We start from the raw sequence: 17,650 nt of genomic DNA on the forward strand, positions 1-17,650 counted from the left end.
TTAGTTTAGTCTGTGATCCTGGAAAAAGTATTTCTCATCATGTAGCTGAAATAAATCAGCCGCCGTCAGGTCCTCGACTCTGATAGGCTGCATGGGAGGTCAGGTAGGACTAGTTAACAGCCCAGAGAAAGTAAATGAAGTGACTTGGCTCAGTGTTTGTGTTGACTTTGGAGCCGATTCCAAAGGTCAGCAATTTCTCAAGGTATTTTATGCTGGGTGTGTCAAGGTTTGCGTTTGGGGAGTTATTATTGATTTTGTTGCTGTTGCCTTGAATCATCCCCCGCTACGCTCAGAAACAGACTTGCCAACAGGAATTGGGTCCCTGTCTCCATTCTATTCAGTAGCTGTTTTGACCTCTGCCCCATTATGTACAAAGCAAGGGTTTGGGCTGAATCTCCCCAGAGGGCCTTTCTACCCTAGATCTACCAACTTGGGTCTGGATACCACAGAGCCTTTTAATCTAGTACTCATGCCACATCTGTGGAGCGCCAGCTGGCTACTGGGGTCAGCATCTAGCCTTGCAACCCTGTTTAACGACGCTTCCTAATTTTTCCCCTCTCCGTATGCAGGGTCGGCCGGCGGCCTGTGCTCCTGTTTTCCGTCATCTTCATTCTGATCTTTGGACTGACCGTGGCTCTGTCGGTGAATGTCACCATGTTCAGCACCCTCAGGTTCTTTGAAGGATTCTGCCTGGCTGGAATCATTCTTACCTTGTATGCATTACGTAAGTAGGAGCCTTCACGACTGTCTTGGAAGATTACCTGGAAGTATTGCTGCAGCCGTGAGGTTATGGGAAGGGTGCTGTGCGTGCTGGCGGTTTGGGATGGCAGTGTTTTGGAAGCACAAACTTCAGTGGCCTCAACTGTTCCAAAAAGGTTTTCTCAAGCAGTGTCTGTCTGCTTGAATGTCTCTATCCTGATTTTCAGCTTGGGCTCAGGGCTCACGGAAGGACATGGAGGGTTAACATAATTACTTGGAGAAGTAGGGGTCCGCCCACAGCTGATATGGAGGGGCTTTTGCTTTCCTCCAGAGTTTTCTGGGTGGACATTCTGCGCACTTCCGAATCCCGTGCGTAATCGGACATTGCTGTACATGATTCCAGAGGAACATACCGAGGACCGCTACCGTCCGGTTTGGGCTCAGTGTTCTCATTGGCGCTTTAAGAGTTTTTCTTTCTTTCTTTTTTTTTTTTTCTCTAAGGTTATGTAGACTCCAAAGTTCCCACATTCTCCTGTGTCCACATGTGGCCTGATGTGGTCTGGACTTGAACCCTCAGCATTGGTACTAGAAGGGCAAATCTCAGCATTTGTTAGTATTTGCTCTTTTTAGGGTAAAGAAAAATTTCCTTCATTGATCTAACACGTTTGTTGACTCTATTAATTTCCTTGTCAGACATGGTGTTCTCTCACTTCTTTGTAGTTGGCGTTTGCTAAAACAGCTGCAAGCTCACAGGGAGGAGGAAGGTTTAGACCTTGATGTTTTTACTTATTTTCTGGTTTTATACTTTTTAATTACCTTGTGGAAAGATCTGCTGGGAATAACGTACAACGATGTATAATGCATTTTGCTTGCTTCTTTCCTTTTGACCACATGGGTAGGAGTCACATATATACAGTACCCAGTAGTTCTGCTTCTCTTAGATTTTGCGTATAGAAGACTGAGTAACACTTCGGGTAACCTGAATTTTTGTTCCCGATTGTAGAGAATAGAAATAGAATCAATTTGTAACATAGTTTTATAGTCACAAAGGAGGAATGAGCATAGAGAAAGGTGACAGATGTCTTCTTCCAGATCTGCCACTGGTGGCTCTGTCTTCCTCTTCCAACACTGAGCCCAATTGTACTTTCTTGGAAATCACTGTTTCCAGTTTATTTGCATTTATTTTGGAATCCTTGTTTCGGGCAGGGAGGGGTTCTTTAGGAATATGTGTGTTCCAGGCCAGCAGGTCTGGGTGATGGCTGTTTGGAGGTTTTGTTTCTTTGAACAAACAACACAGGCATCGGGCTTGAATGTTCCAGACAAAATGCCAGAGCGCTTGTTTGGCCTCGCCCCCTCTGTGGTCTGTGCGTCTGGGGGAGGTTCTGTGCTCTTTTCTGGAGGGGAGCCCTGGCCGTGCTCTCAGACCCTCGCCTGCCCCCCACATGTGCAGGTATGATGGGTTTTCTCCTCAGCCATCCTTGGGAGGCTCCTGGCTCCCACAGGATGATGTCAGGCCAGTGCATCCTCGTGGATGCTGTTAATGGAGACGGCTCTGCATGTCGACAGAATAGAGTATCTCCCCCCAGGAATGTGGCAGGGAGCATTACCTCCATGTCACCAGCCCAGCGCTCCTCAGACCTAGAGGCAGAGTGTTGATGGAAAATCGCCTTGAACAAAGATGGCATACCAGTTTTATCTTGCATGCCAACCACTAGTGGTTGGCCTGCCAGAGAACACAGAGAACACTTCGGAGGACACTTCGGGACTCTCTGGGGGAGAGCACCTGGAGCCCTTGGCCGTGTCTGCCTGAGATAAGGAAGGAGGGTGGGGAGGGCTGCTCTAAGCTGGCACTTGCCATCTCTACAACTCTCCCTGAATTAAGCCAGAGCTGGAGAGAATTTCTCCTGACCTGCATTGTTCCAGCCTCCCATAGAACTGTTTCACTGATGTGTGTTGTGACGTCATGCCATCGGCCCTGTGAAACCTGTTGCCGTGCGTACTGTGGGAAAAGCAGCTAAGGATGTGTTTTCAAGAGATTGCATAGCGAGGGCTTTCTACTAGAACATTCTCTGTCAAAGAGCGTGCTTATCCTGGGAAACTGCTTTGCTTTGATCTTGTATGCACAGAGTCACATAACCTGGTCATGTGCAAACTTTTTTCTGTAAAGGGCCAGATAGTAAACACTGTAGGTTTTGCAGGTCTCTGCAGCATCCGCTTGACACTGCCATCATAGGGCGACAAGCAACCATAAATGATACGTAAATGAATAGGTGTGGCTGTGTTCCAATAAAACTTTACTTAACCAAAACAGAAAGTGGGCCAGGTTTGACCAGTGAGCCATATGTTTCAGCCACCAATACAAGCGAGTCTCTGTCCTTCCACTGACTTCGACAAAGCTCAGAAGCTTAGAATCTAATCCAGCCATGTGTATGATGAGCCTGACAAGCTGAGCTTTAAATTCTGGCCTCTCTCCTAATTTTATCTGAACTTTCCTCCCTTCATTTCTCCTTTGTCCCATTTTCCTGTTTCCATCATGTAAGTGTTACTTTTTTGCATGTATTTGTGCCAGGAGCCTTACATTTCTTTCTGAAATAAAGCAGGGCATAAATAAATAATTGTGTTTTCTAAAAGTGAGATTACAAGTCAAACGTCCTGACAAATATCGTGGCAATGAAAATTTCCAAGCATCAACCAGAGGCGCCCTATCTGAGTTAATACAGTATCTGGTAGAGCCTAGTTAGAATCAAGCAAAAGGATGTCAGTGAGTACTTGGAGTTCATTGAGGGAATATTGAAACAATGTAAATTAGGGGGAGGTTGGTGATGGCAGAGGACCTAAGACTGGCAAGGGGAATCAAAAATGGAAATGAAGTTGTAATGGGCAGCTGGGATTGGGGTAGGATATGAGATATACTGGGCTGGCAAAGCCCACCTCTGGCAATTTTAGGCAAAGACAGAGGCTGTTGATGAGAAGTTAAGCGGCAGGCCAATAGGGCAGCCTGCGTCTGAATTTCCAAGTTAGTGCATTTACTAGTGTTTTATGCATGGTAGTATATAAGCTTAGTTAAGATTTGGGAACTTGTTTTACTTAAAGGAAAGTATTGATAACCCCGGTCACAGGGTCGAAGCATTTATTGACTCTAAAGAAAAGTTTTTAAACCGGCGGCATTGATTATTTGGAAAACACATTTTTAATGGTCCCGACGTTTTCTCCCCCTTCAGCCATACGGTTTTTTTTATCTCACTTAATGCGTCTGCTGGAAAGGCTTGTACTTTCTCAGAAGAGAACTGGGTATCATTCTTTTTTTAGTCCTGCAGGTGCTTGGCAATGGGAGCAGGGGAAGTAATGATTGGTGCAGCTTTTCTTTCTAGTGTGGCTTGCCGTGAAGGTGGACTCTTAGCTTTGCAAAATGCTGCTGACTTGGAAAAGTTTTCAGCTTTATGTGCAAGGCTGCCGGAGGTTTTTTTCCTGCTTTGGAATTTTTCTAAGGTGCATTCCCGCTAAATATGCTTTCCTTTAAACTTATGTTTCCTTCAAATCATCAAAGGGAGATGTGGTTGTATAATTAGGACATAAAATCAAGATTATTGGCGTCTTCTCCAGGAATCTTCACACAGAAGCAGAGTGCGCACTCGCATGAACGAGAGAGAACCAGCAAAGGTGGATGGCTTTGTGTCTGCCCGGGAGGCCATTGGGAGACACTGAAATAATTAAACATACTCCCGCTCAATCGGTCGCTACATTGAATCCCTTTATCTCTGGACCAGGAAAAAAAAAAGGTGGGGGAGAAAATGTTGTCTGCTGGGCAAGAGGCAGGGAACAACAGACCCAGAAAAGAATCAGTGGATCACATCTCCTTATTTGTTTATGAAAATGAAGTCTTATCAAAGACTAAAGAAATAGTCACCGTTCAGTACAGGCTGACATGATGTGTTGTGGTATGAATCCTTTCTCCAACGAGAACTCATAACATCACAGACAGGGAAACACAGCATCATTTCAGATGTATCTTTCTTCAAAAGAAGCCCATGAGAGATTATTGCTTTTTAAATTAATTTGATGTTAGATGTAATAAGTCCTATGGGAGAGAGATTTTTTTAATGTAAATAGTTTTTCTAGTTTCTCTCTTCATTTGATCTCTGTCTTCCCCCTTCCCATCAGTGACAACCTCCCCCCACCAAAACCCCAATTTGAAATAATGAACACTACTTTTTGCTGGCAGAGACCGTATCTTAGTTACTTTGGGTGCGTGAACATCACTTCTTTGTTCTGTTTTTGGACCTGACAACAGTGAACAATTTCCTTGAAAACTTCTCTCCAAGCTTCACGTTCTCATTGTAATAACCCTCCTTCAACAGTCAGCCTAAATAACTGGATGAATTTTACACATAATCAACAGTGACCAGAAATGTCACAGGTAACTAAGTTCCTGAGTATTTTGCAAAATGAGAAGCCAAGTCTAATTGGTAACTAGACTCGGAGCAGTCTTGAGTTTGCTCCGGGCGGGGTGATGCTCTCTGTCTCACATGGCACTGACGGCGCTAGCCTCTCGCTGAAGGGGTTGAGGAATTCCTCGTGTGTCAGTGTAGGGCGACTCTTCCTCACTCCTGCACGGATCTCTATAATTTGATGTCTTTCTGAACTATTACTCCCCGGGACATATTTCAGTCAACTGGGTTGTTAAGCATCAAAGTCATGCTGTACATTAAAAAAAAAGAAAGAAAAAAAATGGACTGAGCCAGAAGTCCTCACATCGTTGAGTTGCTGAACTGTGGAATGAAGAGGACGGTGATTACCACTGTCGGGTACAGGTGACTTTCCACTGGCTTGCGGCTCACTTCTGGGGAGCAAATATTTGCACTGCGTGGGGGCGAAGGGACAGTTTCACGTGAATGCGTGCTTGGTCACCGTCGCCTTTCTCTCTCACCTCTCCCGGTCTTCATACTCCTGGGCCCTCCCCAGAGCAGCACGGTGGAGCCAGAACCCTGTTCTTCTGGTGGGACCGGCTCTACTGACACCGCTTTTTTCCACCAAAGAAATGAGTCAGAGTTTACCAAAAGCCTTTGACAAATACTTTTTTTTTTTTAACAGCTTCAGAAGAATTTGTTTTCTCCAGGTTCAGACTAGAGTAGCTAGGAAATCAGAACAGACTGAGGTTTCTGCACCTGTCTTTTTCTCCACTGGAAACTTTCCTCACCCTGCAGGCAGACTGAAAAGCAAAGGGATCGATATATAAGCATAAAAAAAGAAATAAGTATTTGTCCTGCGCTTCTCTGTCTTCCCTCTGTCCCACCTCCGAGGAACCGTGACTTCCGGGATAGCCTGAGTCAGTGTAGAAGGTCCTGGCAAGCGAGCCCCAGTCCCTAGGAGACGGGGTGGCAGGGTGGCCACTCAGGGCCGTGCTTCTCACGGGCCTGCCCCCCCCGGGGGTGAGTCGTCCAGCAGAGAGCCAGAAAACACCGCTGACAGCTCTTTTTTTCTCAACCTTCAAGTAAAAATGAATAAACCTTTCTATCCCTACTTACGTGTTAGCCCAAACTTGAGTTTGTACTGAGACTTTTCTCTGGAAAAAAAAAAAATACAGTGTCTGTATGTCTGAAGCGCATGTAAGGAGTTCTCGCCTGACTTGCATGTACAGGTTTCTTCCTCAGAGCCGTCCCTGAGACCCGCACACCCAGTGTTCCTTTGTCCAGAAGTCAGGGCAAGGCAGCATGTGTTTATTGCCTAAGTGTGTAAGTAGGCTTCACGGCACCTAGTTTTTTGGATGTTTTAAATTTGCAGGATTGTCCTGTCTCCAAATCAGAGGGGAAAACAGGTATTTTGATATCTGGCATTTTGAAATTGGATGCCTTTTCCAAGCAGAGGAGGATGTCATAAAAGCTGTGTGTGCGTCCTTCCGGACTAGGTTTTTCCCAGACTGGAATTTTAGTGGTGCTTCAGTTGAAACAAAGCAGTTCACCACACTAAAGTAGAAAGATCTGGAAATCGGGAGAGCTCAGTGATGGTGTGCCCTCTGCCATGGACCGGCTCTGAGTCAGTGACAAATTGCTTTATCTGTAAGCTTCTGTCGCCCCTGGCTCCTAAGTCAGGACACAGGCTTTCACACTGCATCCTGTGGCACTGTGCGATCCCTTCCTGGACCCGTTTGTGGGGAACGTGGATGGAAACAACAACAACAAAAAACCCCAATGGATCCTCTGTGACAACATTTAATACTGCTGTAACAATACAACAGTAACAACCAAACCAAATGGAAAACCACTGGTGTCTACGTACCTTCTTTTGAATTCTAAGCTGTACATCAATGCTAGCAGGGCATGAAACTAGGCAAATGTGTGTGGCCTTTGGATTGTGTGACTGTGTCATGCCAGGAAAACTCTGCTTTAGATAGTTTGTGTTTTGGGTTTTGGTGACCTTCTTGGAAACACAAGACTACTTTCTCCTCCTCACTCATTCGCTTGGCAAATATACGGGGGCTTACTAGGTGCCCGGTTGCTCCAACTTGAGCCCTTACGGGGCACCGTCAGGTGCTGAGCGCACAAAGGCAGGCATACCTGCCTGCCCTCTGGACACTCAGAGGTTAGTGGGTAAGGGTGCAGGAACAGGCCCTGGTTGAAGCGAGAGTGTCAGAAAGTGACCCCTGAACCGTGAGTTTGGTAGGGTCAGGGAGAGTGGGTGTTTGCTATTTGCAGGGGTGCTGGGAGGCCAGAGAGCCTAGGACGTGCCAGATACTGTGGTTGGGAAGGACGCTGGGACCGTGCGTGAAGGTCCTATCCTCCATGACCCTAGGACAGTGCCAGGCTCGCAAAGGGTCTCAAGCAAGAAAGGCAAATCTTTATGTGCTTTGGGGGATCACTCGGGCTGCGGCAGAGGAGAGCAGACCAGGGAAAAAGGTCAGGCTCAAAGCTGGGAGGCTATTGTAGGATCCAGGTGAGAAAGGAGAAGATTCTGAAGAAGGCCATGGACACAAGGGAGAAATAAGGAGGTGCAGTCCACAGCCACACTGACTGAAGAAGGGGGAGAAGGACAAGGCGGGGACAGGTGACCAGCTTGGATAAGTGGATCGGTTTCCCTCCAACTGGTGGGGCAAGGGATGCAGCCCAGGCGTTCTGATTCCAAGTCCTGTAGATTGTGAAGCTCCCGGCTACTGTCTTCCTCTGGCCGGTTTGCTGGGGGAAGACGACCGCTTCAGTTCAGATATGATGACTTGGTGGTGCCTTAGGGACATCTGAGGGGGTCGATTCCACAGGTGAGTGCCTCTTCAGAAGTTGAGGAGCAAGGTCTGTGTATCCGCAGCATCCTGGGAGCAGTTAAGGGCCACGGAATGACTGAGATCACCCAGAGATTGTGTAACATGAGAAATAAAGGGGCAGAAGTAGAACTAGTTGAGGGAGCTGCGAGGGGATAGCCTGAGTAGTCAGTGGAAAGTCCGAATAGGCTGATGCCCAGGAGGCTAGGGCAGGGGCCGAGCAGGGTGTCAAATGATGCAAGACCAGGATTGAGAAATATCCATCGGATGAAGCAACGATTGCCCAGTAGGACAGAGGCAACTAGGGCAAAAGCAACTGTCGTTCAGTTTAGTGATTAACATAATATACCTGATTTCAAGCATAGCTTTTACTTCGTGTATTCCCCACAGGAGTACCGTCTTGTCCTGATGTCCAGTATTTGAGAAAGAAAATCTTTTTTTTTTTTTTTTATTGTGGTTAAATGTATGTAGCATAGTCCTGATGTCAAGTATTTGAGAAAGAAAATCTTCTGTTTTTTTTTATTGTGGTTAAATGTATGTAGCATAGAATTCACTATTTCACCAATAAGTGTACAGTTCAGTGGCTTAAGTACACCCACATTGCTGTGCAAGAAAATACCTTTTTTAACAGTGGTAAATGTTCACTGTAATTGGGTAGAAAAAAATTGAATTGGGAGGCAAATCTGTAACAACTATTTTTCCTTAAAGCCACCTGAAACAGTCCATTTTCACAGCTCAGTAACTAGGCCTTCAGAGCCTCAGTGAATTAGAGATGCGATTTTGTTCTCCCCACACTGAAGGCAGCGTCTGAAGACCGCACCCCCCCTCCTGTTCACATGTACGCACACGTGTGTGCGAGCATGTGTCAGCAGTGGAAAAGCCCCTGGGAGGGATCCCAGTGTGGGGTGTGAGCCGTGCCCCACCGCCCACCCCCTGGGGTCTCGGGCCGTGTACTGAACAACTCAATCCATTTTCTCATCTATGAAGGACTGTGCGGACGGGATGGGTGTGATCACCATCAGGAGAAATGGTGGGCGCGTTGCTTGGGCACCTGCTTCTTTCCGCGTGACAGCCGCCGTTCTGCTGAGAGCAGGCATCCCATATTGAGATAATCAACACTTTTCTCTTCCAGTAGGGCCTTCTCAGGTGAGGGCCCCTCTGAGCTCACAGCAAGCTTGGAAAACTTAGCTAAAGAGGAACTTTGGTCTGGGGCTGGCTACCAGCTTAGCATCCCATAGGAGAATAACTTGGGGGTCAGGGTGGGGTGGGGGGGTAAGAATCTTCTTCCTAATCATTTTTCCAGGGGCTGGTTTAATAAAGTACTTCTGTAACATCCATTCAGAGCTCCATGGACTGCATTTTAAAGGCCCTAACCACTTTGGGAGTCGAAGAGGATAATAAACCAAAGGAAAAAATTCTTCTGGACAAATTATACATAGAGACCTTATCTGTTCTGCGGGACCTGAGCGCCTGAGTATCTAATTCCCCACTATTTGTTGAGAAAAGACACTAAAGTAGATGCTGGTAGCCATTTTCAAGATTTATCTTACACATACTCAAAAAAGCTCTCCCTTTCCCTTCCCTAAAAGTGCCTATATGCATTTTCTCTGCAGTTTTAAATGTTAGCTCAGGAAACTTGTTCGCCGTCCCTTAATGCAGCCGTTGGCCTGCTGTGGTCCCGCTGTTTGCCGTGTTCCACCATGACGTTTCCACACCCCCAAGCAGATACACTTTAGGGCCCAAGGGAGATCCTGGAAGTCTGCCAGGATGGAGCGATCTGTCCCCTGCACAGCGTCCTCCTTGCCTTTGGAAGCTGCAAGGGGCTCGTGCCTTTTGAAAGTATATTCGCCCTCCTCCACATCAGGATGATAGCAGCTCCCATTTTTGACGTGATTTGTGTGAAAACGGATGCTCCCAGGACAGGTGTGAGTGGGGAAGGAAGAGGAGCTTGGCTGCGAAATGGCACAAGGCATTCTGTTGTTCTTTCCAAATGACTCCTCAGGAGGAAAAGCTGTCCAGCTCCTCCTTCCAGTTGCCAGTCCAAGAACGTACATGACCTGGCTGGTATTTGGGGTGAGATCATGGCCAGCACCTTGTCTTATTTGTTGGTTTTGCTGCCCGCTCTGGAGAAGTGTTCCTGCCACAGAACGAGCCCCCCTCCCCCACCCAGCAGCTGGGCCTTCGGGGACCACCTAGGTGTCTGAGGCTGAGCTTGGACACCCGTTAGGCTCGCTCCTGGATTGTGGGGACCCATTCGCCTCTTCTCCTTGGAACCCACCAAACTCCGTGGCGGGCAGGCTCTCGCTCCCCCATGTTTGCAGCCCCTGCTGGCCGAGACTCTGGATGTGGTGATTCTCAGGGCAGTTGGACTCCGGGGCCCCTAGGCATCTTCAAAGCTGTGCCCTCTACCCTGATAAAAACTGGTCTCAGGGAGTCCGAGGAGCCAGGGAAGCATGACAGCTGGCCCGGATGCCCCAGAATGAGACCGCAGGGCCACTCCGGGTGGCATTCTCCGGCGGCCGAGCTCGATAGCTCGGGGGCCCCGGTGTGGGGTTCCCTCTGAACTTCCCACGTGGAGCGCAGAGCCGGGGAAATGAGGGCTGTCCGATTGAGGGCTGTTGTTCTGCTGTTTTCCGTCCCTTCCTCCTTCTGTGGGGCCTTTGATGAGTCTGCTAGAGAAGGGCACTTTGTGTCTTTGTGTCCCAGCAGAGTTGGTTGCCCGCTCTTCTTTGAGAGCTGAAAGGTGCCTGTGTCCCTCCCAACCTGTGCCTTTTGAAAGCATGAAGGCTTGATTTTTGCTTTGTGCCGGTTCTGGGAGAGGGCTCAGAACTCTCTCCAAGCCTTTGTCAGGATGGGGTGGGGGAGGAATTAGGGCCCTTTCATTCTGACCCAGCCCCCCTACTCTGTCACAGCACTTTTACATGAGAAAGAGAGAGCTTTTGCTAGTCGCTGGTGCGACTTGGAATTTCTGGCTATTCTTGCCTGACATGTATGCAATTTCTCAGGCTGGCAGAGCTGTCTATACATACAAGGCCCTGGGCTCAGATTGTAGATGCGACCAGCGGCTCGAGATGGAGCAGCAGGTGGGGGTACAAACGATCTGCCATATTGGTAAATATTATTGGTGTGTGTGTGTGTGTGTGTGTGTGTGTGTGTGTGTGTGTGTGTTGGGGAGGGCATGTGACTGCCCTTCCTTTGTATATGGAAGGTGATACTGGGAGACCCCTGGCCCTTGGGCCTGGTCATTTGCTCACTGTTTTGCTGGCCTCAGTACTTGAAGCATGATTTTGTCTGGTTTCTCAGATCTCACTCCCTCACTCGGATGGATGGATGGATGGATGGATGGATGGATGGATGGATGGACAGACGGATGGGTGGATGGATAAGTAGAAAATCTCACTGCTTTCCTTTTAGAGAGAATCACAGACAGCTCTGATGAGCAAGGGTTAGATAGAATAGCTGAGGGGAACCTTGTGTGATGACTTCCCTTTTCATGCACTCCCGCAAGCCCCTGGCGTGTATGGAGCATGGTGTATGCAGCTGAGTAGTACTTTGATGTTAAGGAATAAAAAGGAAAACCAAAGAGGTCATGATGATAATTGTTCGGTAACAATAATAAGGCACTTATTTATTTATTTATTTTTAGTTTTTAAAATTTTTTATTATGTTCAGTTAGCCAACATATAGTACATCTAATAAGATATTTATTGAGCATTTTCTAAGTTCAGATACTGTGCTAAGTTACTCGTTTATACACACTCCCACACATATATTTTAAATTTCATACTAACACTATAAAGTGGAGCCTAGTAATGGCCCGATTTTACAGATAAGGAAACGGAGACCACTAGTCCCTGGACCTTGTCTACTTCATTAGTGGGGCCTTTAAGCAAGAACTAATACTTATTGGACTTTTACCATGTACACTGATGCTGTGCTGAGTGCAATATGAATGTTTCATCCATGCCACCATTCTCTGTGTGGGCACCATTACTGTCCCCATTTTACAGATGGAAACCTGACTTGTGGGGGAGGGAACCTGCACAAGGCCCCACACTGGACTCAGAGGAGCTGGGAGTGGAGGCCGAGTCTCTGACTCCAGTGTCTGTGATTGTAACTGCTGGGTTGTTTCGAAGAGCCCTCTTTTACTCTGTCTTAAAATATGTTGTTATAAGATTATTTAAATGTGTACAGAATATCCCATAAGGAGTTTGCATTCGTTCTTACAACTTCTAAATAACTGTAAGATCAAAATGTTAACATCCGATTTGAAAGCCAGCGCAATCCAAATTAATAGTGGTACTTGCATGTGACGGATGATGGTCTTTTCATGAAACAGAATCACCGCTCACCCTCGTTGGGTTAAATAGCAGAAAGATATAGCTTCAGATTCGAGTTCATATTTAATCTCTTTTGGCATCTGGACTTGAAAAATCCCGGCGTTCATGAAGCCTCTTGGTGTAATTTTGCTGTCTAAGATGACGTCGACAATGCCAGCGCTTGCCGGCACGGACCACTGCGACTGCCCACCCCACCACCGCTCACGAGCACGCCGCAGTCACTCAGTTCAGTGGGATGCCTCCTGATGGCTCTGCTAACCTGGCCACTCTCTTGAAGATCCAGTTCAATTTGTGGCATTATTAAAACATTAATTCAATAGCTATTTAATCCATTTATGACTGGAATTGAGACTAGAAACCTTCACGATGGACTCTTGTGCTAACAAAGTTGGCCTTTACAGACATGGCAGGTGCAAACCTCACACCCTCTGCCCGACTCCAGGCTCCACCAAGGTCCTGGTGCCTGTGCCGTCAGACACGTGTGGCCACGTGGTTCTCCTGCCACTGTCTGCAGACCACTGCGTTCATGCAGCCTGGCACGGCGACATTGGGCCTTCGTGAGTGTACCTCTGGATGCAGGTGTGGCTTAGAAACCTTGGGTCCACCCTGGGCTACCGGCTCCTCATCGAGGTGAGCCAGGTTCCACCTGTGTTAATATAGACTGAGGTTTTCACTGAGACTAGAACATAAAATGTAAAAATAACTGTAGACGGCCAAGAACACATGCGCAGATGGCCACAGTCTCCTCACCCCACTTCAGAAGTCGGTGCTCTAGAGCGTGGCCCCGCTGGGGTGACCCACTCTCCCTTGTCCTCTTCCCTCCTGCCCTCCATTGCCAACTTCATTACTGTGCTGATGGCTTGGCTCAGACCTGCTTCCTGCTCCCCTGTCCTTTCATGGTTCAGCTTCTGCTCCGCCTCTGTGGCCTTGCTCTCCAACATGCTGAGGGGGAGACCCTTCCCCAGCCTGACCTCAGCCCCTCTCACTGAGGAGCCCGGCCAGCCCGGGTATAACCTCTACAGTGGGGGCTGTGCAGAGATGCCGAGGAGGAAGGGCTGGGAAGGTTTTCCCGAAGAGCTCAGGCCAAAGGGACAAGGTGTTTGGGCAGTGGAGAACCATCGCCGGCTTTTTGTTCTCCATCTTGGGGAGAGAACTCGGGGTTGTTCCCTTCCTGTCCCATGGGCTGCCAGAAAGCAATAGTAGTTTGTGCAGTTTAACAAGTTGGACAGAATATTTCCCCCTTTGATGGCTACGGCGTCGCTGGCCGAAGTTACATGGAGAACTGATCTTCCAAATCTGTGGTTCCCATAAATGAAATTTACCAAAACCATGCCTCTTCTTGATGGTTTTGTCACTGAAAAGACGGTCTTCTTTGGAATCATCATGCAGCTTCTCGTGTTCTAGGGGGTTTCTTGAGTCTCGTGCATATGGAGCCTACAAGGCACGTATAAGGATTACTGTTAGAACTTTCATGTGAGTTTGGAATCGGGGAGTATCAAGGTACTCTAGCATTACATGAATCTTGTTCTTTAAAAGGGTTTAATTGAATTATAGAAGGCACCACCCAGTGAGGCCCAAGCTGACGTCCCCGGCGATCACGGAGCCCAAATCCCATTTTTCCCTTTGTAATCATTACCCAAGAACACAGTGGTGTTCTCTGACCTGTTCGAGGTTGGATCTGATTTTCCATTTCCTTTGCGGGGTCACTGGAGGGTCTTATTTCATGTTCTCTTCAGGGGATAATTGCTCTTTTGCTATTTTTCCAAGCTCTCCTTTTTGGCATTTTTCCTTTCGGTCTTGTGACAGTGGAAGCGAATGTTTGCACAGTTGGCTTTTCCAGTCTGTCGTGGCTGCTCTGGCGTCTGTGTGGAGTGGGGAGAGGGGGCCGTCCCTGGCACCCTGCCAGATCACTTTTGCTTCCCTCCACCCTTTTCAAGGGGATCATAATCAACTGGGAATGAAAGAACCAATGAAAACCTTAGGACAATTACCTTCAGAAAAGTTATGCAGCCCTGTGGTCTCTTCAGATATTGAAAATTATGATGAGCAGTTTGTAAACCCTAACCAGAAGCATTTGGGCAAAAGAGGAGGAACAGTAGCTGTTTCACTTACAAAAGAAAAAAGAAAACCAAATGGGAAAATGCGCACTGCTTTTTTCTGTCCCATTCTCTCCCACACGTAATCCCATGAGACAAGGCAAATTGATCATAACCATTTCTTTTCTTTAAAGATTTATTTATTTATTTTGGAGGGAGGGAGGGATGGAGGAAGAGAGACAGAGAGAGAGAGCGAGCAGGGGGAGGGGCAGAAGAGAGAGAGAGACTCCCAAGCAGACTCCAAGCATGGAGCCAGAGCCCAATGCAGGGTTCGATCTCATGGCACTGAGATCGCGACCTGAGATGAAACGGAGAGTCGGTCGCTGAACTGACTGAGCCATCCAGGTGCCCCACAAACTATTTCTGAAGAGGTTTGGACCAGAGCTTTCTGAGAGAACTTGCTGTCACGATGGAAGTGTTCTTTCTGCACCGGCCAGTGCTCTCACCACTAGTCATGCTGGAGGGGTGGCTAATGTGACTGAGGAACTGAATCAGTGGTTTTTATTCATTTTAATTAATTAACTTTAAGTAGCTCCAGGTGGCTGGTGACCGATCGTATTGGTAGATCTGCCAGAAACATGGCATTAAATCGTCTCCATATGATTTATATCCTCAATTTTGACCTCCCTACCAAGTCCTAAATCATCTCTCCAGCTGCCTGGTGGACACACATAGGCACTTAAATTCCGTTGTGGCCGACGTAGTACCCTCATCCTCCCACATGCTCCAAGCTCCCGCTCCCTGGTCTTTTCCAGTCTCAGTAAGGAGAACCGCCAGCCATGCAGGTGCTCAAGCAAAGATGTTCGAGTCACCCCTTCTTCCCTCGCTCGTGATCAGCCTGTCCCCTCAGATCTTCCTCCAGATTGTATTCTGGGTCCCTCCATTTCTCTCCACCTCCACAGCAGCCCCCTGAGGCAAAGCCTTTCATTTCTTGCCTAGATAATCGCAAGAGCTTCCTGCCCGACCCTCTACAACTCATTCTTCACTTACAGCCAGGGTGATATTTCTACAACATGAGTCAGACCTCATAGTCGCCTACTTCACTCTGTGTTAGTTGACAATAGCTTCTCCGTGAAAGACTGAAAACCAAAACAACGGGGATTTAAACAACGTAGAAGTTTATTTCTGCCACCACTGTGATCTGTCCAGGGCTGACAGGGATAGTCTGACGGCACCAGGGTCCCAGACCCTTTGTGTTTTCTGATCCGGCCATCACGTCCATATTCCAGCCTGCAGAGGGGTGGCAAAGAAGGGGAGGGAGCACTTCTCCCCATTAAGGTCACTTCCCAGAACTAGTTGGTGCTACTTTGTACATCCCACTGGCCACAGCTCGGTAACCTGTCCCCTGCTCCCGCCAATTGCAAGCGTGGCTGGGAAATGCTGTCTTGTTTTGTACAGACATATGCCTGCAGGAAGAGGGGGAGCATGGGGGTCGGGGAAGACTAGTGGTCTTTGCCACACCCTCCAACAGCTTTTGTCATGAGATGTAAACTCCTCACCGTGGCTGGTGAGGTTCCGTGTGGTCTGACCCCAGCTGCTCCCACACTGTATTCCAGCCAAACTGACTCTAGGTCATTTGTACAAGCCTTTCCCTCTGCTAGAAATGGTCCATCCCTGACCTCTGTGGGCCCGGCCACATCTTGTCACTGTGATTCTGCTCATGTGACCTCTGCGGACCTTTCTCAGACCACCTGTCCAGTCAGCACTCAGAAATTCCTTTAGAATCACCTGCCTTGTTTTAAACATCTACCACGTCCTGAAGTTATATTTATTTGCATTTCCATGCATGCCACTCACCCACTCTAGAGTAAACTGCACAAAAGCAGGACCTTATCATTCGTTTTCTCCACTATGCCCTCTGTACCTGGCACAGAAAGGGTAACTAAATATGAGTTGGTGGAATGAATGAACTCACCGAACAGGGTAGAAATCTGTGCAGCAGTAACAGAGAATAGATGTAGCTGTATGATTGCAAAATACTGAAGCTGGATTAGTTCAATTCCCACATGATGAATGTGAGGGTAAAGGACAACTGAAGTTGTCATGTAGCTAGTTATAAATAGTAGAGATCATGTGCTGAGATTTCTCATGACATCCTCGCTAACTAGATCGATTTGGACAGGACACCGAAAGAGTTGGCTGGATTTAAAAGTGAGCTCCACCATGTCCCACGACTATTGATTAAGGAACTGGTAGCAATCAGAATAAGGTCCCAGTGACTTGGTGAGGACATCTGTGTGCAAATCCTGTTTTAATGAGCCTAAAATTAGGGGCTGGTCAAGAATGAATGATGACATAGAGTCACCATGTTCCCTTGTCTTACTGTTTTTAGTTGATTTCCCAATGGGTCATTGCCATTGTCATCCTCGTAGCTCCATGAGTGAGGGGTCAGACTGATTTTGCGTCCTCTATGTGTCGCACAGCGCCTGCCCGGTAGGTACCCAATAACGCAGTAAGAACTTTTGAGGGATTAGCGATGCATCTCTAAGAGATGGAAACAGTCTCGTCAGGGGTTCCTGTAAGTTTAAGAAACTCTTCAGCATTATAAAGAGTTAGGGTGTTGTTCCTCTATATTCCATCCTTACAGTTCACCAAATTCACTTAAAGACTGGAACCGGTATCAACAGTAAGTATTCTGGTTCACTCGTACTGCCATGTGGGGCTTTTAGGCCGGACTCCAGCGTCAGTGTTAAGAGTCCTTGGCTCTCACTCTGTCCAGCCAATGGTTTGACCCACAGCCAGCATTTTATTTAAGCCCGTAGGACCTAAAACTCACGTTTTGAAAATAAAGAAAGCAGAATTCCGTATATTCTGTATCCTCCCTCAGGGTCCAGTGATGCATACCAGACTCGGGAATGCCAAGTGTCCCATGGGGGGTCCAGGCCAACTCCCAAGCTTTTATCCAGCCTTTCACATATAACAGATTGATGGTGAATTGGAGCCAGGATAACTGCAGGGCATACATCTCAGCCTAGGTCATTTCTTAGCAGATATTTAAACCTGCAGGTGAGCACGAAGTGGACCCTAGAACTCTGGCCCCCTGAGAGAATTAGGTTTACTCTGGGCTCTAAGGACATTTCCTCATGGAGAGCCTGCAGACTGAGGTCATTGCAGACGTGAATAGCATTCTGGGCCTGCACACGTAGGTTTTATTTTTTAATTTTTTTATTATAATAATATTTTTTTATTATATTATGTTAGTCACCATACAGTACATCCCTGGTTTTTGATGTAAAGTTCGATGATTCATTAGTTGCGTATAACAC

The 17,650-nt window shown here is 47.4% G+C and overlaps 1 protein-coding gene across 1 annotated transcript in view; it reads left to right on the forward strand.

The window, feature by feature from the left end:
- Positions 1 to 17,650, forward strand: part of SLC22A23 (solute carrier family 22 member 23) — a gene marked incomplete at its 5' end in the record, with an annotated part of 169,412 nt that overhangs the window by 43,944 nt on the left and 107,818 nt on the right. Inside the window, one exon of the mRNA XM_034660200.1 lies at positions 570 to 724. Within this exon, the coding sequence (XP_034516091.1) occupies positions 570 to 724 (155 nt within the window). The remainder of the gene's footprint in view (positions 1 to 569; positions 725 to 17,650) is intronic.

The sequence above is a fragment of the Ailuropoda melanoleuca genome, chromosome 5, assembly GCF_002007445.2.
Source record: "Ailuropoda melanoleuca isolate Jingjing chromosome 5, ASM200744v2, whole genome shotgun sequence".
In the NCBI taxonomy this organism is placed as follows: Eukaryota; Metazoa; Chordata; class Mammalia; order Carnivora; family Ursidae; genus Ailuropoda; species Ailuropoda melanoleuca.